The 23,828-nt window shown below is 41.5% G+C and overlaps 2 protein-coding genes across 3 annotated transcripts in view; both read right to left on the bottom strand.

Annotated features, from left to right (window-relative positions):
• Positions 1 to 3,186, bottom strand: part of gab2 (GRB2-associated binding protein 2) — a 44,260-nt gene extending 41,074 nt beyond the window's left edge. For both annotated transcript variants that reach the window (XM_050072388.1, XM_050072396.1), the window contains exon 1: positions 2,802 to 3,186. In XM_050072388.1, coding sequence (XP_049928345.1) covers positions 2,802 to 2,873 — 72 coding nt within the window. In that variant the 5' untranslated portion in view covers positions 2,874 to 3,186. The remainder of the gene's footprint in view (positions 1 to 2,801) is intronic.
• A 727-nt stretch (positions 3,187 to 3,913) lies between these two features.
• Positions 3,914 to 12,065, bottom strand: nars2 (asparaginyl-tRNA synthetase 2, mitochondrial). Its single transcript, XM_050072417.1, has 14 exons — positions 11,715 to 12,065; positions 10,882 to 10,991; positions 10,644 to 10,764; positions 10,366 to 10,506; positions 10,209 to 10,289; positions 8,193 to 8,287; positions 7,911 to 8,043; positions 6,777 to 6,875; positions 6,608 to 6,645; positions 6,437 to 6,503; positions 6,189 to 6,326; positions 5,955 to 6,052; positions 4,239 to 4,265; positions 3,914 to 4,150 (listed from the first exon to the last, which is right to left on the bottom strand). The coding sequence occupies exons 1-14, from the start codon at positions 11,874 to 11,876 to the stop codon at positions 4,006 to 4,008; spliced, it is 1,455 nt and encodes a 484-aa protein (XP_049928374.1). The 5' UTR covers positions 11,877 to 12,065; the 3' UTR covers positions 3,914 to 4,005.
• Between the last annotated feature and the right edge of the window lie 11,763 nt (positions 12,066 to 23,828).

Raw genomic sequence — 23,828 nt, 5'->3', positions numbered from 1 at the left:
CTGCTAGGCCTGCCACTAAAAACTCGCCGACCCCCCCCCCCCCCCCCCCACCGCCCCTCACCACCACCTCTCTTCCTCTCTCCTTGGATGTACCATCCACAGGACAAGACGGTAAAGCCCTTAGAAACTGGCAGCAGAAGCTATCACCTTGCCGATATGATCTGTCTGGAATGTGGCAATGCTTTACTGTATGTGAACAGACACGTTTGTGATGTCAGATACAACAACGGGCAGATGGGAGGGTTTAACCAACAGCAGCTTGATCCCAACCTGAGAGCAGGAATTAAATTGTTTACAGTATGACATGTCGCATGTATGATTCATAGTGTGCATGCAAAGTACGGCTCATACGTGCATGATTCATTTAGAGGACTTGTTGTTATGCATATGTCAACATTGGATGTCATAAAGAGGTAAGACTGACGATCGTACTTTTGTTTATACAAGCCAAGGATGAAAAACTATCACCATGAAATTTATTTTTGACAGCATATTGATCTGATAGGTTATCGCCTACAGATAAAGTATTGTGTGGAGGTGAATGTAACAGACATGATGCAGCATATTGTCTGACCACTGACTGATGAGTAAAGTAACCTCAACAGAACCCTGCAAGAGGCACTGGGTAAGTCCTGGATTAGTCAGTTGTTTTCATGTTCCTTCTGCTTATTCTGGACATTGTTCAACAAAAGCAAGCAGGCCCCTCCCACCTCCCCTCCAAACACTGCCCACCTCTGGAGCCTCGATCAGCCCCCGAGAACAGATAAACTCCAACCAAGTGATTCATTTAGCAGCGCTGAGACATTAGAGCGCGACTGTTTTGCTTGTGGAGGTTCAGCGCGCGTGAAAAAAGTGACTACACACGTCTGCAGTGTCACATGTTTGAGGGACCGGGGGGGCGGCACAGAAAGTTTATCATGTTTGTGCAGCAAGGAGCTGTTGTAGAAAGAGTGAGTCACAGCTGACAGTTAATAGCATTTGTAAACAATTAGCAAGCACTTAACCAGGACTAGTCATGCTTGTTACTGAGCATAAACATGTTGTCTCCTGTCTTTACCCCCCATTGTATCCAGGCTTCAACTGCCACAAGTGTTTTGCTCCCTGTCTTTGCATATAATTTGCATGCCAGGCCTGCAGTGGTAGTACCAGTTTTTACTTTCTCATGGCCCTGCACTGGATTTTACACTGCATAGCTGTGCGCCACATTTTCAGAAACCATCTGTGGAAGGTCACAGGAGGCTTTCTTTGAATACAATAACCAATGATTTTAACAACCGACTACTGATTAACAAACACAGGCCTCATCTGGCTCGGGGAGGACTTTGTGGTAGAAAGGGGTGGACTATTGACAGGGAACATGTTGTTAAGGATTACAACTTCATTGTTGCAAATAATCTCCTAAACGAGGCACAACTGTAGCATTTAACACGTGGGTTACGGCTCTGAAACAATACATTCCTCACACCTCCTCAGCTCATTCCAATATAATGACCTATCAAACTTGCCACCATGTCTCTTGGGAAACACAACACACCTTCAGGCTGGAATGTCTGAGAGTCTGTGAAAGTAGTATCTGAAAATATCCCTCTACATTAGGACGTCAACTATGTCAGATGACAGCAATACTGGTGAGTAAATAGCCCCGATTGTCCATAGCCTGACTTTAAGTGGAAGGAATTTCAGATGGACAGATTATCACATTCACAAGTCTGCCTGTTCTGGACACTCCATCTCATGACACTGTTTTCTGGCTCAAACTGTGTGTGTGTGTGTGCAGTTGTTTATAGGTTACTGCTCAGGGTGAGAAGCAGGGTGAGAAGGGCTGAGAGGCTGCTCCCTGCTCTTTTGCCTGAGGAAGGCCATTATTTTAGCTCCATTTTGCCTTGTGAGAGTTTTTTTTTCCTCGTTGTTTATACAGCACTGCTATGAACCAAGCAAGTTTTTTCCTCTGTGCCACTGCAGCTGCTGTTCCATACAGACCACGGTGGTCTCTGTGTAAACATCAGCCAGCTTTAAGTGGAAGACAATGAGGAAATGACAGGACAATGGGGGGGGCTGCATTTGAAGACATTCAAGGATGGATTTCCAGATGAAACAGAGAGATGACATCATGGCAAAGTCAGCTAGTAGGAACATGGAGAGGCCTGGTAACGCAACACCATACATAAACAGTGGACAGCTGTATTTATAGGAGATTGTCTCATGGTTCTATCTGCCACCATAAATCCTATTATCTGATTTGTAGCCAGTCCCCTGCACAGCACCCAGCGAGAGACTAGCAGCTTTGGCTTGTAAAGCCTTATCAAGGCTCTCATGTGCTGTACAGTTGTCACTATTGTTGTGACATCAGTCGGCTTGGCCAAGATGAAAACTGGTCACATCAATGCCTGATTAGACATTACCTCACCATGATCGGATAAAGCCAAATGGCAGTTGTGTCTGAGAGCTGTTTAGTCAAAATTATAGACAGCTGTCGGGTATTACACAGGCTTACCTCCATGTTGTCACAGGACCCCACAGTGGGTTGCCTCCTTTGTGAAACCTGGCAAGTGCATTTTCATATAAAACAGTGTATTTCAGGGTCATAACATGTGGTGCCTCCTGTGGGTCATTGTAAAGAGAAGACAGGTCCAGATGGTGGTGGGATGCACCTGCTACAACTGGACTTTAAATATCTGACACTTCTCTGAGATGCAGATGAACAGAAAGAAAGACAGCAATTTGGCAGAGAGGTAAACTCGATTACTCCTGCACCCAACTCATAAACACACAGAAACTGAGCCAAAGTGGAATTCACTCACATATCTCCTCAGTTTTTTCTCCGGTGGTGACTTCCTCAGCCAGCCCTGGAAGATGATTTCACCGCCGCTCATGTTTGTCAGTGTCTGCTGTTTCTTCTCGCTTACAACTGCCGTCTGTCACTAGTACATGACGGCTCCTCAAGGCTTGCCTGTTCAAAGTGCCGTCGGCGTTTGGCTCTCACTGGTGCAGTCTGCTCCCCCCATTTGATAAAAATCAAAGTAGTGCTGGTCGGAGATGTTGCCAGACGCTCCTGATGGTACTGTGCGCAACAACCAGCGCGCAAAAGCACAGTTGGGGAGTAAAAGAAAAAGGCGCAACTCGACTCTTGGGGAATTACGCGCAGCCAGCTGACGAGGAGCCGCGGGGAAACTCAACTGATGCAGGGTGAGGAAGTATCGTAGAGTGTCTGCAGTTTGTTTTCCCAACTCACACCACGCCCACCGAGCCAAGAGAGGGATGGGCTGCGCTGGGATGAACAGGATGGGATAACTGCTTCCCACAAAGTAGCTTCAGGATCCCAGAAGCAGTTTAAATAATGGAAGAACCGATTGATTCCTAACACACTATTTATCTACGTTCACATTAAACAGACGTTAAGGTATTTGTTTTATTTTAAATACGGAAACGCATCCGATCTTACATTATTATAACAAACGTGTTATATACCTCGACAACTGTAATTGCGCATCAGTCACAGCCAGAAGATGGAGGTTTCTTATAAAAACAAAATTGCCTAATAAAGGTCAAGTTAAGAGTCAATGGCTGCTGTTATGACTGAGTAAAGAGTCGCATTTTGCGAATGAGGTGGGGAAAAAGCACCATCTTGTGGAAAGTTGGAATATTTTCTACAACAGATCCTCTGAAAACCAACATTGATTTTATATATGAAAGTTGGTAAAAGTGGAAGAGACATAATTTGATGAATGTGATGAAAATTTTACTGTTGGCAAATGAAATTACTTATTATATTTGTTGTATATCATGCACAACTGATAAGTCAAATTCCATTTTCAATGAGCCATCTCAAATACCCATGATCACTGTTTTTATATTTCAGGTGCATATACATTTTCCAAATAATGCTATTTAAAATAAACCAATAAACACTAAAACAAGGTTGAAAATCATGTTTATTTGATGTTTGCCAGACAGCAAAACCACACATCACTGACTTAAAAAACTCTACTAGGCAGGAACTGTGTTTTATAGAAGACAAGAATGGGAAAATCTAGGGAAAGGAATCACATCTTTAATGTTGTCCACGCCGAGAATGCATTGCAAATATCGCTCAAATCCCAGTCCAAAGCCACCATGAGGGACGGAGCCAAAACGCCTCAAATCCAGATACCTGCAAATAAATAAAAGTGTCATTACTACTCTGTTGGTATGTAAAGATGTTTCTTTTAAAATGTTGTGAATGTAAATATGTCTTTTACCAGCTGTAGGTGTCTTTTAATCCAGCCCTGGAAAAGTAGGATAATTAATGTAAGAACCTTTGGCCAAAACACAAACTCTTGACTTAGAATAAATCATCTCTGACATAAGTTTCATACATCAATCCATGTGCACACAACTAAACTGTCTTTGCAGGCTTTCTTCTCTTCACCTAACTGAGGGTTACACACTCAGAACAGGGGCTGCACATATGAGGGTTAGACTTGGAGCAAAGCATAAACTCACCAGTACATGGCTGCCTTTTTTTTTTTTTTTTTAAACAGCAGACAGTCAGTGTCAGATAAAATAAAGTTTGTTCTTGTCCACAGCTACCTGAAACTGTCAGTAAAACCTGCAATCACATCTTGATTACTTTGTACAATATGTTTTTTATGCTAATTGTTCAGTTACGTTCCTCTACACAAATGATTAAAATAAATAAATGTTAAAGGGTAACTTTGGTGTTGTTCAACCTGGACCCTATTTCCCCATGTTTCTGTGTCAAAGTGAGTAATGGACAACTATTTTTTAAACTGGTCCAGTATTGAGTGAGAGGGCTGCAGAAATATCCCCAAAATTGCCATCGCCAAACCCACCAGACTCCATTTAAATAAACAGTAATTTTAGCACGTTAATAGCCGGCACATTTTCACATCGAACTGGATGATTTAAGGGTTTATTTCAACCAAACCAGAGTTGGTGATTGTTGGGGCAGTAGAAAGATGAACCAAAACAGTTTTTGTGAGTTTAATTTCATTTCTGTCGACTTTAAATTAAGTGTGTTTTACGATGATAGAATTACTATTTTTTTAAAGAGACCTACTTCACAGCAGACATGTTGACATCACATGGGAAAGTACGGACGTATTTAAAAACGTTAATGATAGCTGCAGTCCACTAAGGCGCGGCCCTGGTATTGTGTATGCAGACTTACTTGTATGACTTACTGGAACACTTAATGGAACTGAGCCATTGTTAATGTTACCAATTCACCTGTGCTTTTCCTACTATGACAGGTCAAAATGTCTGCTGTGAAAAAGCTCTACTGAGTGGTGAGTGTGGCGATAGCAATTTCAGGTCTGTTTCGGTTAAAGAAAAAGGATCTTACTCTTTAAGAAAAGGGTCTATCTCTGTAGGGATTCTTTCCATAATGTTGTGAGACACTTAAAACAACAAATCAAGCCTGTCAGCGGCAAAAACACTTTTAGTGGACGTACACTGATTGTGTGTGATTGCCCCTCGTGGTTACATTGCAGCCTTTTTCGCTGCCAGCACTCTCGCTCAATACTGGACCAGTTTCAAAAATTGTTGTTCCCATTAGTCACTTAGATACAAAAACATGTAAAAACAGGGTACAGGTTAAAAAATACTAAAGTTATCCTTTAATGTATAGTCAATATAACTGTTGAATGTTTCATTTAGTTTTCCTAACACTGTATGTGTGTGGTGAGTCAGGGGCTTAAAGACCTGTGACGTGGCAAGCGTACAGAAGGATGTGCGAGTTGTTTGCGAAGGTTGTACAGAAAACGGCTTTTTATTTTAAAGTGCAACTACAGACTTTCTGAAACGCCCCAGCTAGCGCAGAGCGACCCTGCTGGGGTTATGTTCTCAATTAATTAAAATACAAACAAATCTAAAGCAACTAAGCAGATATCAACAACTGAAGCCTAAATATATTAGCACGGGCCTTCCAATACCCCTGGAGAACGTGTTCTTACTCTTCCAGCCGAGCACTCAGCAGATCCAGCCTCTCTTCTCTCAGCGAGCCCCCACAGAGCTCTCCAACTCCTGGCACAAGAAGGTCCACTGCAGCTGCCTGCACACAAATGACAGTCGGGAGTCAGCGGAGATATGCAAATTGCTGCGATAACCCAACTGACATTACAAGAAGAGAAATGAGTGGTTAAATCATTGATGCAGTCGGCATGTTTAACAGTGTAACTACGTCTTACTGTATGCTCGGGGTGATCCTGGTTGTCTCTTGCATAAAAAGGCTTGAGATCATAAGGATAATCAGTGACAAAGACTGGAATGTTGCCGCAATGTTTCACCAGGTACTTCTCATGTTCTGTCTGAAGGTCACAACCCCACTGTAGAAAAGAAGAGCTACAGTCAATGTGGAGCTCTGTGAAATGATTGTGTTAATATCAAACATGCAGTATCAGTAGGTATGTAGTCAAGGAGAAAATAAAACACTTACGTCTGTTGGGAAGGCAAATTTCTGAGAGCTGCGTTTGAGAATGTCGATAGCCTCACTGTAGGTAATCCTGAAAGCAGATTGAGATAGTATCACTTATCCAAGACCTTCAATACTTGACTTTACTCTTTAGCTGATATCATTTTTATGCTCTGTTTAGAAAAACAGACTTACACAGGGAAGCTCTTCTTCAGCATAGCCTCTACAGTGTCCTTGAGGTGTAAGGATGCAACAGATAAAAAGTGTAAGTTGAGATAATAATGCAGTCAGGTGCAGCTGTGCCTGGTTGGTATAAGGAGTCAGGTTATGTACCAAAGTTAAATAAGCTTCCTTCAGGACTCACCCTGTGCCCAGGAGTCACATGCTTGTGAAACAAATTCACATCCTTCGCACAGTGAGCCAAGACATGCTCCGTGGCAGATCTGAACATGTCCTCCATGACCTACGGAACGGGGCCCAGATTAATAATTAAAGCCTTGCTGGGCAACTGTGGGTAAGGGCGACTTTAAAAGTCACACAAGGCGAGAGAAAAATTTTAACTTCAGTACACAGAAATTGATGTGATGTGACATCCGTTCATTTCATCCAAGATCCTCATATTTACAGATTTAGCCAGTGTGTGATGACTGTGTTTTATCAAAGGTTACCAGACAACTTTAAAGCTACTTAGTCTCTCGTTCCCTGGACAAAGAGATCCCCCAACAAGTATGTAAAGAAACTTTGAGAGAAAATAAAGATGACAAATCTTCAGCAGCACATAGTACAGCACATATAAATACACTTCAAACCTTTAATACAGACGTTCCGGTACAACTTTTTCCTTCCAGATACTGATTCAGATACCTGACTAGCAAATCAGTCAATAACAGGTAAAAAGAATGAACTGTTACCAATGATTGCTATCATTGTTGTATGTGATGGCTCAAGTTAAACCCAACAAATACATACAGAGAATGAACACCATGAAACTTAGAAACTTAGATTCCTTTGTAATTTAAATTGACATTTTGCTCACGGCTAATGTTGATAGAAATGGTCTTCTTCGCAGCTCTAAAACATTAGTTGCCAGCAGATGCACGATGCAACTTGCTAGGTAGGTTACCATCTCAAAACGGCACAGAAAAATTGATATCTGGGAAAACTGCCATTTTATCCAGGTGTGAGCCTACTTAAAACATTTTTTAATGAATTACTAGTATCGGATCGGCGCATAGACTTACGTACTTGCCGATAACCGATCCAGCATTTCAGGCAGTATCGAAGAAATTTCAAAGACTCTACATAACTCTACATTTCAAATCCTGGAATTTTATTTTAATAGCAAGCTAAATTCAACATAAACTAATGGCTTTTATAAAGGTAAGAATCTATTGTATTGAGTTAAAATTGGTAAACAGGCTTTATCATGTTAACCAATGTGCTACTTTGACTGAAATAATGGAACAATACTGTATTTGAGGACTATGACATAAAGTACCTTGGTGAGATCCTCTAAGGACTGTGTGAAGGACACCTCGGCCTCCACCATGTAAAACTCAGCCAGGTGGCGTCTGCTTTGGGAGTTCTCTGCTCGGAAAGTTGGCCCAAATGTGTAGACTCTAGAAAAAGCCCTGGAAGAGCATGAGTGACATGGTGTAATTAGAAATGCTCTTCAGTGCATGTGCACGTGTTTGTCACTTTGTTTCTGGGGCAGAGCATACAAGTGCAATATGTGAGTTTTGAAAATGACAGATGATCATCAGAGGATAGTTTATCTCACCCCGACATCACTTCCAGATGAAGCTGACCAGACACAGTCAGGAAGGCTGGGACAGAGAAAAAGTTCTCATCTTCATCATTCTTTGGGCCTGATGGCTGCGGTAAAAGCAGAGGTTTTGATGTTTCAAGCAATGTCATTAATCCCTCTGTTCACATTAGAGATCTGAGTGACAATTACACCACGGAGGTGACACCACGTGTAAACCAGCGACATGCAGGATTTAGTGATGGGCCACTATGAACCAACTACTCTTTCTGAATGACTCTTTTTAGTGTCCTGTATGCACTAGGTCAGCCTGTCAAACAAATTGGTGCTCATGAATCCCTAACTTTTCCCACTCGCCCATGCACTGTTATCGTAGGGTACTGCTCACACTGCCTGCTACAGTCAGTGAACGAGAAGCAGCTGAATTGGACTAAAACTCAATTGCTCAGAGCGTTTAAGCAACATCTGGTTAACAAAGAGCAAAAGAGTCATGAAATTTCATCACAAACTCATTTTTCAAATTATTCCAACACCTCATGAATGTACATGTAATTATGTAAACTTAAATATAATGACTAGTAATGCGTTGATGAGGAGTCTTGTGGCGCAGCCAGCATTGACTGTCGAACATGCATGTGCTGTAACTGACTGTCACGGAAAAAAGCATCACAAGTCGAAAGGTTCCACACATTTACAGGTCTCAACTTAAAGCCCCTACAAGGAACTTTCATTTTGAGTTGATTTTGGCGACCCTGTGGACAAAAGCGGTAGTGTTTTGCCAGAATGAAGCCTACATTTCCCATGAGCTCTAGCACGTATTGTCGTAAAGACGCTTACCTGGCTCGCGCATGTGTTTGTTTTGGGGATGAATGAAACAACAAGACGGGAAAACTTTGCCCCCGCTCCTATCAGGGATCCCAGCTCACCTCTGCTGCACCCCAGCTCCACCTCTCCGGCATAAGCGCCACCGCCGCCGGGGTAAACGCAACGGTCGGCTGGTAAGGCTGAAGGCCTGTTTGGCGAGCACTTCCATGGCTTCTTGGACTGAGTATGGAGCGGTGCCTCGCCTCTTTATTTCTCGGCACTCGCTGGACCCTGTCGACACCTGGCTGGTACCTGTCGTCGGCCCGGATGAGGTGTTCCAGCCCAGCGGCCCCTGCTCTCCTCGTCCCCGCTGGCACGGGGTGAATCTGCGCAACATGCGGCCTCTGTGTGTGGCTCCCCGGACAGCTAACTCCGTGGACCCGCCGGCTCCTGCCAGGATTGGGCTGGTAAATGCTAGATCACTAGCGAACAAAGCGTTTATCCTGAAGGATTTCCTGACTTCCCGAGGATTGGATTTTCTCTGTGTGACTGAGACGTGGCTGACTGTAGGTGAGTCCAGTGCTTTCACAGAACTTTTACCCGATGATTGCTGCTATTTTAACTCCCTGTGGACATCGGGTCGAGGAGGAGGAATAGCGACTATTTATAAGAGTCACTAAATGTAAGCAGCTAGGTAAGATGAAGTGTGCTGTCTGAGTGCCGTAAATCGCTTCGTCCTGGAAGCGGACCCGGACACAGTTTCCTAAAGGTATGGATATACACTATATAGAAATAGCTTATCTTCACACCGATGGTCTCATNTCGGGTCGAGGAGGAGGAATAGCGACTATTTATAAGAGTCACTAAATGTAAGCCGCTGGGTAAGATGCAGTGTGCCTCTGAGTGCCGTAAATCGCTTCGTCCTGGAAGCGACCTGGGGCGGACCCGGACACAGTTTCCTAAAGGTATGCATATACACTATATAGAAATAGCTTATCTTCACACCGATGGTCTCATTTGCTGTTGTAGGTCACGCCAGACATCAGCAGAAACGAGAGACTTTTGCATATCCAGTTAAAAGTTCCTTGTAGTGGCTTTAAAGGAACCGACACCATGAATTGATTCAGATTCACAAAAAGCTTTACTGTTACACTGTTTATACTGTTATGTTTAAAGTATAGGACCTTAACTTAAAGAAGATTTGTAAAGCGATCTGTACATACTCACCTCGACCTGAAAGAGCTCCCCTGCCCCTTCACAGTCATTTGAGGTGATGACTGGAGTGTGAATCTGCACAAAGCCATTTTCCTGGAATAAATAAAGTGATAAACATAAAAAGTCTTGCTCTGAATTTGATTAAAGACTCTCCTATCGATGTTCTCACCTTGAAATATGAGTGAATAGCTGTAGTGGCCTCACTTCGTATTCTCAACAGGGAGCTAAAGTTGTTTGTCCTACACCTAAGATGAGGAAACTGCCGAATATACTCAAGGCTGTGCCTCTCTTTGATTTTGAAGGGGAAATCCTGAAAGAACAGGACAAAGCAACAAAATTAATTATATTTCCTATTCAATGACCACATCCAAAGTTAACACTTAGATGAGGCATTATTTGAAGCCAGCAACATGTGTGTGGGATGTTTGTGGAGACTATTTTTCTTACCACAGGGTTACACTTGCCAACGACATGGATTTGGTCTGCTTCCAGTTCAACAGGCTGTTTTTGGTGTGGACTTTTCCTAAGAACACCTGTGACTTCAACAGCAGTACCAAATGTGAGCAACCTTAATTTAAGGAGAGAAAAAGAGGGGAAGATGGTAAGTGTATTTTGAGTGTTTGCTTCCTTACCTAAAAGTGTTTTGTCAAGGATTATCAACAGGAAATAAAACTGGAGTGCTCACCGATCATTTATCTCGGAGCTGGCGACAATCTGCAGTGACTGCAGAGAGCTTCCATCATTCACGTGGAGAAAGAGATTTGCCTTCTGTTGTCTAACAGAGCGAACCCATCCCTGCAACAGAGACACAAACTACACTTGGCTGTTCCTTCTGGTGGCACAGATAAATCTCCTTTTTGTTTCTTCAGTTTAGTTTCATTTATACAGCCCAGTATCACATATCATAACATACAACACCCTCTGCCCTTACATGTAATGTGTATAAACCTGTATGATGTTAATTCAAGAATTTCACTCCTTATTCTTCCTCAATAAAATGTCAATTAAATCTATAAACACTGGTATCAATGTGCAGTTATATTTGGAAAGCAAATGTGAAAATGTACATATAGCATTGTCATAGATCAGGGTGCATAGGCACTATTTAAGAGTCAGTTAAATGACCTTTTTGATAACAGACCTTTTGGGGACATTTGTTTGGCATATCCCCATGTGAAGCATAAATGTGCAAGGTTAAGTACATGTATAGTTATCTGTATCCCTGGATTAGTGGCAGATGCTACAGCAGGAAGAATCCAGGCATTTAGATTAAGTTTGCAGGAACTATCTTATGCTATTTTTCTAAAAAAGCATGGTTAAATGTAACTTAAGATGACAAGAAGTATTAATGTTTAATACAAGGTAGCATTTATTTATTAATTACAATGAAAATACATGACAATACAGTCAGGTTAGTAAGTCTGGGTGTAGCTAAAATAAGCAGCATGTTACTGAAGGATAGCTATTAGCACAAATTAGCTGACATTCTCCACAGCTATAAGTAGGCGTTAACGTTACCTGTACTTTGATTTTTGCTCCCAATTCAGCACCTGAAAACGCCTCGGACACTCTCAGCTTCACTGGTGTCCTCTCACAATAATGTCGAATACTTAACAACAGCCCCCGAGTCACTGAGGTGGCTGTTGATACAGAAAGCGTTTTAGCTGCAGCCTGAAACATCGCGACAGACGCTGCACTTTGAGACAATAAGCCCGCTACAAGCACAACATGTTGCGACACCTCAAAAATATAATTAATAAAGCATTTAAAGGTATTTTTGCGATGTATGGTGCAGTCGTTTAGGCTCAACTTGACTTTCACGTTGTGCTGCTTGGATGACAAAAGCACTTCCTGTTTGGGTCTTTCGTCATTCGTCTAATTTAGTCACGCGGGTTAGGATAACCCAATCAGATGTCGGTATCTCACAGCAGTCATTTTATTGCTCTAGGGAGTTGTAGTTTTATTTGTAAGACCCTAAATACCACTTGAAAGCGAAGTTTTAAATTCAGGATTATAATTTCACCATTTTCTGTTGCAATTATGTTCTGTATGTTTTACGAGATTTTATTTAAATAAACAGAGTGTAGATAAATATGTAATAAAAAAGCTACAATGAGAATTATCAACAGAAGAGTATGCAGGTGATGCCCTGACTGATATCAGACTGTCAAAGGTCTGGACCCAGGCAAGATGATGCCATCACCTTTATAAACTAGAGACTATAAATCATTTTAATCAGTTTGAAAGAATGAGAAAAACATGCAGTATTTTAAGTAGATTACTAACTTCTAATTTTACCTGTTGACTGAATACTGCTGTTGGAGAAATACAGGGGAAAAACACTAAAATGAAAATACTAGAAATTCCTGTTCTCTTCTCTGTAAGGGACATTTATATTTTATTGTCCCAGCCACTGTCTATCAGCAGTAAGTAAAAAAGTGATGAACTTGTTGTGAGGCAGGCAGTGTTTCTTGGTGTGGAATTTTCACAAAGTTCCTGAAGCATGCTGAATCCTGTCTTCAGACCCAAAGTCACTTCTACATACAAGGAGATATGTAAAGTATATTTTCAACACTTAAGTGTAACACACGTGGATTGATCCAATAATGTAACAAAGCAAAAAGAACAGCTATCATAACCACATAGAAACCCTCTTTAATCTTACATGATTTATCTGCCGTCAGTGTGAGGTCCATTTATGCGTAAACCTCGTTAATCCAATACCCACAACGACACTGGGTCTATTCCCACCATTTGCTGCTGGAGTAAATCAGATCATGCCAGCAATGTAATAAGATGCCATAGACAATTACTCACCTGGTCTCGCCTGTCAGCTCTGGAGCCCCTGGTCTGGGTCTGCCAGCAAACACAGAGCTGGGTGTCTCCACCTCCGGCTGCTTATGACACATCATCATTAAACCCAACATGATGCATTTGAAAAGTCAGCAGGGTCATTGATATTAATTATCTCCAGCATGGACGGAGCAATTATGCACATGGTCTCATCTTAATGGGGAGCAGAACAATTCTATTTTCCGATTCATTGGCAGAGAGTGCAAAATCTAATGGGGAATTTGTTGAGGTCATGACGTCTGTGTCATATGTTTCTGTGTCTTTAGAGCAAAGTTGAGACGTGGGGAGCATCAGACCTATTGAAACCAACAATCAGAGGGTTATCTTTAATTTGTTACCAGGAAACAACACAGATTTGGCAACTAAGAATGAATCAATAAACAAAAAATGATTAATCGTATGTTTTATTAGAGGAATATACTGCTGTAATCTGCTACTGCTCTCTCCCTTATCATAATGTGCAGTATCTTACTATGCCACAAGGTAGTGCTCTAGCTCTATGACACTTCCCACTCCTCCTTCCAAATCCCCACCTACTGCAGATTTATTCATTTACCCCTGAGTTGCCTCCAATATATTATTCATTTGCAGCTCCAAGGTCTACTGAAATGGAAACAAGCTGGCATTGTTATGTTCTCTCTGCAGTTCTATCAAGAATAATGCAAAGGACCTGCTGGCTTTCATCGGCAGCAGATAGCCCAGTGCAACAGTGAATTCAGGTTGCATCCAGGAACTGTTTTCTACGCACCAGTAGGAACAGCAAGCTGAGATGCCCCCAGTGTTTATCTATAGTCTAACTTCATTTGTAATTTCCCTTTTTTTGCAGGCTTGACATATTCTGTGACAACTTGCACGTGGGAGTGATGCTTGATGGCGTGTCGCATGTATTTATATATTTCCACAGACATCCTCCCCCACAAACCACAAGGCAATGTATGCATGAAACGAGGTGAAAACAGTATGCTGTGCTATCGCTATAAAACTGTTGCACAACTAAGAAAAACAGCCCAAAGTAAAGTGTTATCCTGTTTACACTCTCCATATAATAAATCAAGAAGAGGAGTCAAATGGTGCTTCCAGTGGGAGATACAGCTCTCTGTTCTTGGAGCCTCTACAGGTAGAGGAGTTGTTTGGCAGTGGCCTGACAACCTTATTTGGGCTTAACAACTTGTTAAAATCAATACACGATTAGTCAGCAAAACAAAGGATTTTGCTGTAAAAGCTTGGGTCTCAGGAGGATCACTGAACTTAAAGGGCAAGTGCATCTTCTGCTCTCGGCAGGCCCGCCTGTCCACATCGACAGCATCACCTGCCCCTTCCCCGAGCCTTCATCAGCCCCTCCAAATATTCTGCATTCTCAAATGGAAGGGGGCATTGATTTTATGTAACATGGCTCGTTAAGTGCTGATTAGACCATTATAGTGATGTGATTTCAGGGAATGGGTCTGGGTGACAGGCGGCCAAACACAAATCAAAAAGAACTAACAACCCTTTACTGAAAGAGATTTGGGCTGCTGCACTGCTTCACCTACGACTCTCCAGTTACTGCCAGAATGCTGTGTTTGTGTCGGCTGATATCTAATGGACCAGCTTCAGAAGTCTGCAGTTTAGAGAAAATATCCATTAATGGTGCTCAAAACATTCAGCATTTGGAAATGATGATGTGCAGCCATCACAGGGTAATCACTCTCATACTGTGCATTTGTAAAAAATCAAATGAGTTAGTGATATAGTGATGAAATGATAAATCGATTAGGTAATCAGTCAATCACACAAAATTAGAATTCAATCATTTTAATTGACCATGAGTGTTGGAGTGTTTTCACACAGATGTCTGGGAAGTTTTCACCAATTTATCCCATTTTAAAGGCTCAATTCATTGATTCATTTTAAAATTTATCACCGTATAAATGATAATGAGAGTAGTCAGGAATTGCAAGTCTAATTTGTGCGGTGGAACTTGCAGAGCAATCCGCCAAACTCTGTAATCAAAATGCAAAATAAGGTCTGCTCGACATCACGTTCGACAATGTCTCTTTTAGACAAACAGGAAGAAATGAAACATCTATGTGTGCTGAATTAGTTGAAGGTGTTTTGTTGTTCACAATTTCACCTTGTGATGGACAATAGCTTTTAGAGACCTGATCTGAAATAGAATTTCTGGCTTACAGCTTAAGTTCATCAAAGTGTGCGTGCTGTTCTAAGTCTTCTGTAAAGTTATTTAAATCGTAAAAAACTGCACTTCTGAAATTGCTGCTGCTAATTCTGAGTCAACCTTGACAAGTTACTGCAGAGCTGAGTCAGAAATTTGATCTGCACTCAAACCTCCGTATAATTCCCTCTCTGGCTGAAGGTTGGAACGATTGAGTTATATCTCTGATTATACTATTGTTCTCACGCTGCAGTGTGTTACATAACTGTTTCTTTTTGTGTGAATTACAGAAATGCTTTCTATGATATGAATGTTGACCGTACGCAACATTCATATCAAGTAGGCTGTGTTTTGGGAAGCAACAATCCTGCAGCATAGTGAGGGGGGTGATTACTGCACATCAGGTTAACACAGACTTTGATTTTACCGATCACACCTTCAGATCCAAACATAGACCACTGACAGATTTGGGGTATTTTTTTCCATGCTTCAGTTTTGCAATGAAAGGAAATTCCCCTCATGTGCGGAGGAGATTGACTCGTGCCATTAGGAGCATTAACAATATCACAGCTTCAAACTTAACAATGTCACAACAGTTTGCCACTTGAACTTTTTCTTCTCTTCCACTGGAGGTAGTCAAAGACAGGCCTCTCCTGAGATGGCTAAGAATAGATGATGAAAAATAGGCGAGCAGAGAGGCAATATCAAAATATTGTACCTCATCACACAGTATTATTCTCATCCGATCACACGCAGTCAAATGAAACGACTCACTCTCGTCCTCACTTTGCTCTTTGCTGCAGCGTCACTTGTCAGTGCTGGCTATAAGAGGATACAGTGTGGGCTCTGGTTCATTTCCCCTGGTTCTTTAATTTAGCTCCCAATGAGGATAGAGCTCCCTTATCCTCATTTACAGAATAATTTGCACAAATGATCCTAAATGCTAACTCTTAATTGTGATGCAGGAATTCTACTTATATCTAGGTCAACCCAGATAAGTCTGGAATATATCTCCTTACCTTGTGAGGGGTACAGTATGAGTGGGGATACTAGTACATCTGCCAAATGTTGCATAATTGTCTGAGTACATGCTGAAATATTAAAAGCGTACTAATTATCTGTATAGAAAACACCTTAAAGCCTAAGAAATGGTATTTCTTTCATCATGCTTTCTCAGTTTGGGTCTAGACTCGCTGAGATGACTTCCAAAACATCCAGCGCACATAATAATTTCTCATCAAAATGTGTATGTCATATATTTTCAGTCAGGTTTTGCAAAGGAAAACGCCTGCCATGGGATTTTTATGATCTGTAGCTCCACCTGAAGATTTTACAACTCTGTCAGGACATTTTTAACTGCCTAACATCGCTGCAAACTGCTGTGAAGTCACAGAGTTTACCTCATCTGCACCGTATGCATAGGTTATGTATTTGTATATATACCATCCATCTGTTTATGTGTTTGCTCGTCTGTCTATCTCTTTGTATGTGGAACTATTGGCCAAATAATCAGCCTTTTACTCTGGTAATTGACAGCTAACTCGGAACACTATTAAGCCTTTTAGCCAGATTCTGCTCTCTATTAAGTGCCTTCTTGTTCAACAAGCACTTTTTTTTTTTTTTACAGGGCAGACACAATGTCCTTTTTCAAGAATGCCAGTAAAATGATCAACAATTCGCTAACTGCAAACTATAAACCAGCAGCCAGATCTGTGCTTTTCTATTTGTGTGGGAGCATTCCTCCACAGCCCTATCATTAATGTGTCCTTCCCCCGCTGATTTATTTCATTTACCTCCCCTGTTCAAGCAGGAACAATCTGATGATAAGTGAATGATGACTGGTTTCATCCCTGTTAAAAACACAACTGCAGTAGAACAAAAAATAACTTATTAGCCTCAGCACACTGTGTAATTAAAATGGGGGAAGTTCAGCAAGTCCAGTTTGACACTGACTCCTCTGTGCGCAAGAATATCTGGGACGTGTACATTTAATCACAAAGGTCAGAGTGCTGGAGTAAAGTGGTGTGATGTACCTGGGGCTGTTCAGTGTCTTCGTCGAGGGCAATTTAAAAGTAAGATAAAGTTCTACTGTGTTATAAGACTGCAACACATCCATCTGTCCTTCTTGTGTCCTACTGTCCTGCTCTGGAGATATATGAAATTAAATATTATATTAAATCACATTAGAGAACACTCTTCTCTTCTTTTGCTTCCTTACAAAGGCAATAATCCCTTTCAGTAGATGTTAGCAACTGCTGTCTCAGCAGACGTCCAACCATAAATCTATGACTAATTACTTCAGTTTATCCAGACACACCAACTACCCTCTAATTAGCCAAACAATGAATGGTAATGTCTTGGGTTTCCATGTGGGCTTTTGAGTTACACTCGCTCACTGCATCAAACTGAAGATGTGGGTATTCAACCAAAGTATTTTCTATTTTTCAGTGTATTTAGGAAAACAAAGGCCTGCGCCCATATGCTTGCATGTTAATTATAGAACAATTAAGACCTGCCTGAACTATCCCTCACAATTAAGGGAGCGTCTTTACATATCTACAGGACAAAGGAGCGGCAAATTTTGTGAAAATAACGACAAAAGATCACGCCGAAGTACACCGAGACCCGAGAATCTTTTTAAAAACAAAATTATTTTGAAACTCTTTCCATTGTTACAGCATGATGCTGTCTTCCAGCTGCATCTGATTTGTGCATCTGATTTATTCATGCAGTCAATTCCCATTCAAGCACTATTGTTGTACAGCAACAGAGAGACTGAAATATCACCTTTTTTATTTGATATAACAAAACGCATGCAGTGTAACCTGGGAGTTGGTACTATGGCTGCGCTCCTCCCGAAACATTATGTCTTGATGAAAAGAGCTGATGTCTTGTGTGTTCAGCAAACACTGTTTTCTGGTCAGTCTCTTACCAGGGCATACTATATTTTTTCCATAATTTTCTAGTGATTAATTTACTTCACAATATTACTTTTTTCAGTCAGGGTAAGCAAAACTAAAAGCTATTACTGATTTTCTATCCCATGGCTTAACTGGTGCCAAAAATCTGAGGTATGTACCGCAGATTCTTGGAAAAATAAATATTGTTTTTCATGTTTGCAAGTGCAGAACAGTAGTCACATCGAGGGAAGCAGCGCGAGCTGAGGAGTGTGCATTACAATTATAATCTTGCTTCTGCTCCACTGCATGCACATGTACTGGTCTGAGGCTTCTTGCCAATAAACAATGAATTTGCACATGTAGAACAACAGTGTATAAAAACTCCACATAAGCCAGGAGGGATCATAGAAATCTGAGTCATCCAATAAAAGGCTTTTTGTGTGTGTCTGTCTTCCTGTTTCAAATCTAAATAATGCTCAGTGTGTCACACAACAGCAGCATTCAAGCTCTTCCAGGAAGATCTTTCAAATAGGAAGTGACTATGAAAACGTAAGGTTAATTTTTTTCCTCCCTAACAGCAATAGTCATTGTGTTTTCATGCTTTGCCAGGGGTTTGGTGGTGTGTGTCAGTGAGCGGCTGCCTGTGGAAGCTGGGTGTTGGGGGGAGGGTTCAGCAATTTTATCAGTTCGACATTTAAAGAGAACTGGGTTGTAAAAAAAAAAAATGTGAAAGAAAACAAGTCTGTCTGTGAAATGTGCTAAAAATTTCTGCACAACTTTAAAGCGTTTGGACTGGCAGGCTTATTTGTATGGGTAAATTAAATGAGAGGCCAGCTGTGTCACAATCCAAATGCACGACGTGGAAATACATTCCCCAAGGCTGATCTACATAATAGTATTCGTAATGGGCCCAAAGGTTCTGTAACCAAAATAATTCTGTCAGACTGTCTTTAGGCTTTGTATATCAAACTAAAAACACACACTGCAGAATCAGTCAAAGGAGGACAAAGGAAACAAAGTCTCTGCTGTATTTCTGTTGTCCTGAAGGCATCATTCCTACTGAAATACAGATTTCTATTGTCTGAGTCGAAGTGTAAAACAATATAAATCACATAGAATTGGTCAAATAACCTCTCATATATACACATTTATTTTGCCTGAAAAACTCAAAAGTTTCTCTGAAAGTATACAAGTGATTTTTTTTTAACCTTATAGTTGGCTGAATTCTATTTTGAGTTGGTACAGTGTGTCCTTGGGTGGTTGCACTACAGGCCACGTGGCTCTCAGGTTGGCAAGACAGTTGTTATACAGCTGTTCTACAGCGGATAGATATTGTCTATAAGTAGTGCCGATGGCGATAAGAATATGCCTGTGGCAATGAGCACTTCGGGGATTTTGCCCCACACCAGGAGGAGGAGGGGGGGGGGCAGGGTACCCTTGTCCCTTTTTGTCTTTGGTGTAAAAGTTCTTTTTACAGATACCATATTTTCCTTCACATTGCCTGCATCACCTGGCCAAAGAAGGCATGTCATGAATAATAGAATTTTAGTCATAAAAACTATTATGGAACGGGCCTAGGGGCATAGGCCCAGGGGCCCGAAGTGTCAGGGGCCCCCTGCCCTTCATCTGCAAAATGTCACTCAAATCACCTACCAGGAAGAGACTCTATCACAAAGAGACACAAAAAAGACCACATAGAGATGCAAAGGAGCTGCAAAGAGACACAGAATAACAACAACGATGTGTAACAACTAAAGAAAGATGCAAATAACAACTTTTGCATATCTCATAATCCACCCATGACAAAGACAGGTAACGTGACAGATTTGGGCAGTTTCACCCTCAGTTAAGGTTTGATTTTGTGTTTTGTCTGTGCACACATCCAACACTCCCATCAGTGTAAAGTTGCAGTTGAGTCAAGCGAGCACGAACTGATCTTAACTAATCCTACACCAAAAGTACGAGGAAGGCTCAAATATTTCACACAAAGGAGGGGTTTGAACTTCTTCACATAAAATTAACCTTTTGACCTGAGGAAACCTGACTAATTTAAAGTATACACAACCTCCTCTACTGCTTTATATATTTTTAATATGTCCTGCTGTTAAATACTTTGCAGCAGCTCAAGCCTATTAAATATACATGTGCCTTGTTTCAACCCTGACAACAGAGAATCTCCACTGAGGACACACCTTACCTTTATGGCTCTTCTTTGCTTCTGTCTATGATTAACGTCTCCTCTCTGTCATCACACTCTCACATGATGGAGAGAGGTGCTTCTGTAGATGTTTTAAAGCGTGTTGTTGTGTATCATAAAGAGTGCCGGGGAAACTTGGCTTCGTACATTTGATGAAACCATTTCCAAAACACATCTTTCTGTATCTTTACTATTCATCAAAGCTGTCGTGCGACACAGTGAAGACAGCCCCTCACTGATCATCACCGGTGCTCGTGTCATACACAGAAATCAATAACACCTATTTTTTCATGGACATAAAGTGCAACATGATAAGCTGTCCTAAGACATTAGGCATTAGCTAACCTCTGAGTCGACCAAAACACTTCCAGACACTTAGTTTGTGTGGGTACTGATCCTTTAGCTGTGAACAGATTTGACCTTAGGCATAATTAGCCTAATAAAAGCATTAGATATGCTGTCAATATGATTTGCATAATGTGCAAAGGCAGTTTCATTCCTGAATGCAAGCGGTGTCCGAGTGACTTAAAAATGCTGCAGTGACATTTCTCTGGGTCCTTTGTTCACACCTGTCAGGGGAAATGTGATGGGAGACGGCAGCTGCAGCTGCGGCTTCCGCCTCCAGTGAGTCCATCAAGACCACCAAGACCCTGCTGGAGTCCGGCACACATCAGCCACACACATACACACACTCACAGTGTGTATCTCTGTAAAAGCAAAAAAAGAAATTCCACCTTGTGCCGAGAGGATTAATTTCTTACAGCGTCAATTCAAACATAATCCAGGGAGATCAGAGTGAGAATAGAAACTGAACTGTCGTATTTCTCAGTCGCACAAGCTCAGGAAAAAACATGAAAAACACGCAGTTGAGTTACATTAATTTATATTTCACAAAAGTAGTTTTTCCACGTAAAAAGGCTTTTCAAAAACATGCAAATCAGTTTCCTCACAATATGTATTTGTGTCTTGAAAGAGGTGGAAAAACAACACAGATTGGGACCCTATGGTAGTTACAGTCTGCTGCTGCAGAAAGTCTTTCTTTCAGTGAGAAACTACAGACTGTGAATTTGTGAGGCCGGCTTTGATGTGGCTCAACTTCAGGGATTATTGATTGTCTTGGCAATGTTTATCTCGCTGAAAATGACAAAAAAAACACTGAAAGCACAGAGGTCAAAACTGTCAGGTTGTGTTGCTCGACAATGGGCGAGTACAGGCTCTCTCTCAGGGCTTTTAAGTCCCATTTTTGGAAAATAATGCCTCTCATATTACAAGCATGCAGCACTGTACTGCTTAAGGTGCTAGTAATGCACATTTCCCATTTTGCTTTTGCAGGTCAGTTGTATGAGAGGCGACGCTGGCCTCTGTATGACCCATAGAAATATGACACTTTGGAAACCATCACCTCAGTTTCATTTCCGAAGCTTGCACTTTACTGAGTGCTTCTGTTGCTGCTGTGTTTTGTCATCATGGTGGGCATCCAAATGAGACCTAAACCTTGAGGAGAATTCAGCCTCGCTTCTCTATGGCCAGTTGGTTTACCATTCCTTGCCCCATTAGCTTTTATGATTGGTCCACCATTTGCATAACTGGTAGAGAGGGGAATGTGGACCTGAATGATTAAAGACAGAATCCGAGGCTGTCCTGTCCATTCAGGCATATGGTGTTATCAGGCTACACAGCAGATGTGCACCATCATACCAACCAGTTTACAGCTTTTGGGAAAACTTGCACAAGTGTAGCCGTCTGGGATGCTGCTTGGAAAGTGGAAAATAGTGTGACAATGGGGCGATTTTTCAGGAAAATAAATGCAGCTGACACTCGTGTAATGACAGAACCTGAGAGTGACAGACAGGAAAATCACAGACAACAGGTGTTTGATTTAAGCGGCTAATTTTGGACTACATACAGGATTCATTGAGGGGATGTATGGTTGGGCCTCAGCAGGAATCAACCTTTTGCTGATTTTAATAGCAAATAACTTTGCCAGTGTTTATCCAACACTCGGGCTCAGAGTGTTCAAATTATCAGTGAGAGGAAACAGATGGAGCGTGAAAGCAATGTGAAGATATCTCTTCGCATCAGACTCAGCACAGGTAATGGGAAATAGTTCATGCATGGTTTTTTAGAGAAAAGTTTCGCCTTCCCTCCCTGTCGCAGATGTGAAATCATGCTAAAACCAGGATTTTCCTCTCTCCTCTCACATAAATATCTAGAAGGGGTAAGTCAGATTTGAATGTAGTGGTAGGTGTTAAGTGAATATGGGATCACTTTCAAAGTTCGTCTGCGTGCGCCAGAAATGGTGTAGCTGTCAAACTCTGACTGAACTCTGAAACCAATTCCTGCCGACGCAGCTGTCTGAAAAAAAAAGAAAAGAAAAATAAAGACAAGAGCAACACGAAAACAACAAGATCTGAAAAAAGATTTCCTTTAACATCGTCTGATTTATGTGACATGAATGTCTTTCCTGCACCCGTTTTAAAACAGACACTGGTCTGTCTGGTGTGTTATATGAATTGCATTAGGATGAAAAGATCATTAGTCATTTGTAGCCATCACCATGTGTTGCTTTAATCGATTTTAGGTGCAATTAGAAAGATTTTCACAACCCCACAGCACAAACGACAAAGGCAAATTTGTGAGGTTTTAATAAGCTCGTTCATCAATACTGGTGATTCAGTCATTACTTTCAACACTTTGTGGCAGATACTGTTTGCCTCACCGTCTCAGTGATGGAGCACAGTGCTGTGTGCAAACTATCAGCATCGCGGGACACTTTGCTCTCAAGGCAAAAACAGAAAATAAATGCAGCATTCTACTTTTTGTATGTATGCATAAATTACATGCCATTTGGACCCAATTAATTTGGCAACCTAATTGCATCTTGCAAACATTTGGCTTTTTAGGTTATAAGAAAGCCTGTTGTTGATTCATTGTTCCCAAAATTGATGAAATGTTATACCAAATCCTTGTAATTAATTAGACCTGATCCTAATCAGCAGTCACATCTAAAACCCTCATCAGAGTGCACTGCGGCAACTTTCCACTCTGCACCAGGGGCTGAGGTGAAGTTATTGTTATTATGATTCTACCAAAAGACTACAGTCCTCCAGGCTAAAGGACATTTTGCCTCTCTGCAGCAGAATTCATTCTGCACAGGCTCCCTCTGCTAGCAGGACGTTCTGTTCCCTGTAAAGAAATCCTCTTTACAGGAGTCATGTGGGGCTAGAGGCTCAGGCTTTCTCATGGAAGACGAGAGGCACCTATTTGAAATTTACTTTGCAAAAAAACTTGTGTAGTCAAACTAACTAAAGCAAATATCAGGGTGTGAGCCTTTCCTATGATGCATATCTGTCACGCAGAGAGATCAGCGGTACATTCCTCTCGCATTAATGCAAAGTGTGTGAGAACAAATGAGAGCACTGTCTGCTTAGGTAAAACAGGCCATCACGCTTTCTTCTGGGCACGGAGCTCAGCTCTGCCTGCAGTGAGTGTAAATGTTCCAGGCTCCCTCGCTGCCACCACATACTGGC

The sequence above is a fragment of the Epinephelus moara genome, chromosome 2 (assembly GCF_006386435.1).
Source record: "Epinephelus moara isolate mb chromosome 2, YSFRI_EMoa_1.0, whole genome shotgun sequence".
NCBI classification, from domain to species: Eukaryota; Metazoa; Chordata; class Actinopteri; order Perciformes; family Serranidae; genus Epinephelus; species Epinephelus moara.
Note: the sequence above shows the minus strand (reverse complement) of the source record. Positions and strands in the feature narration are given on the sequence as shown.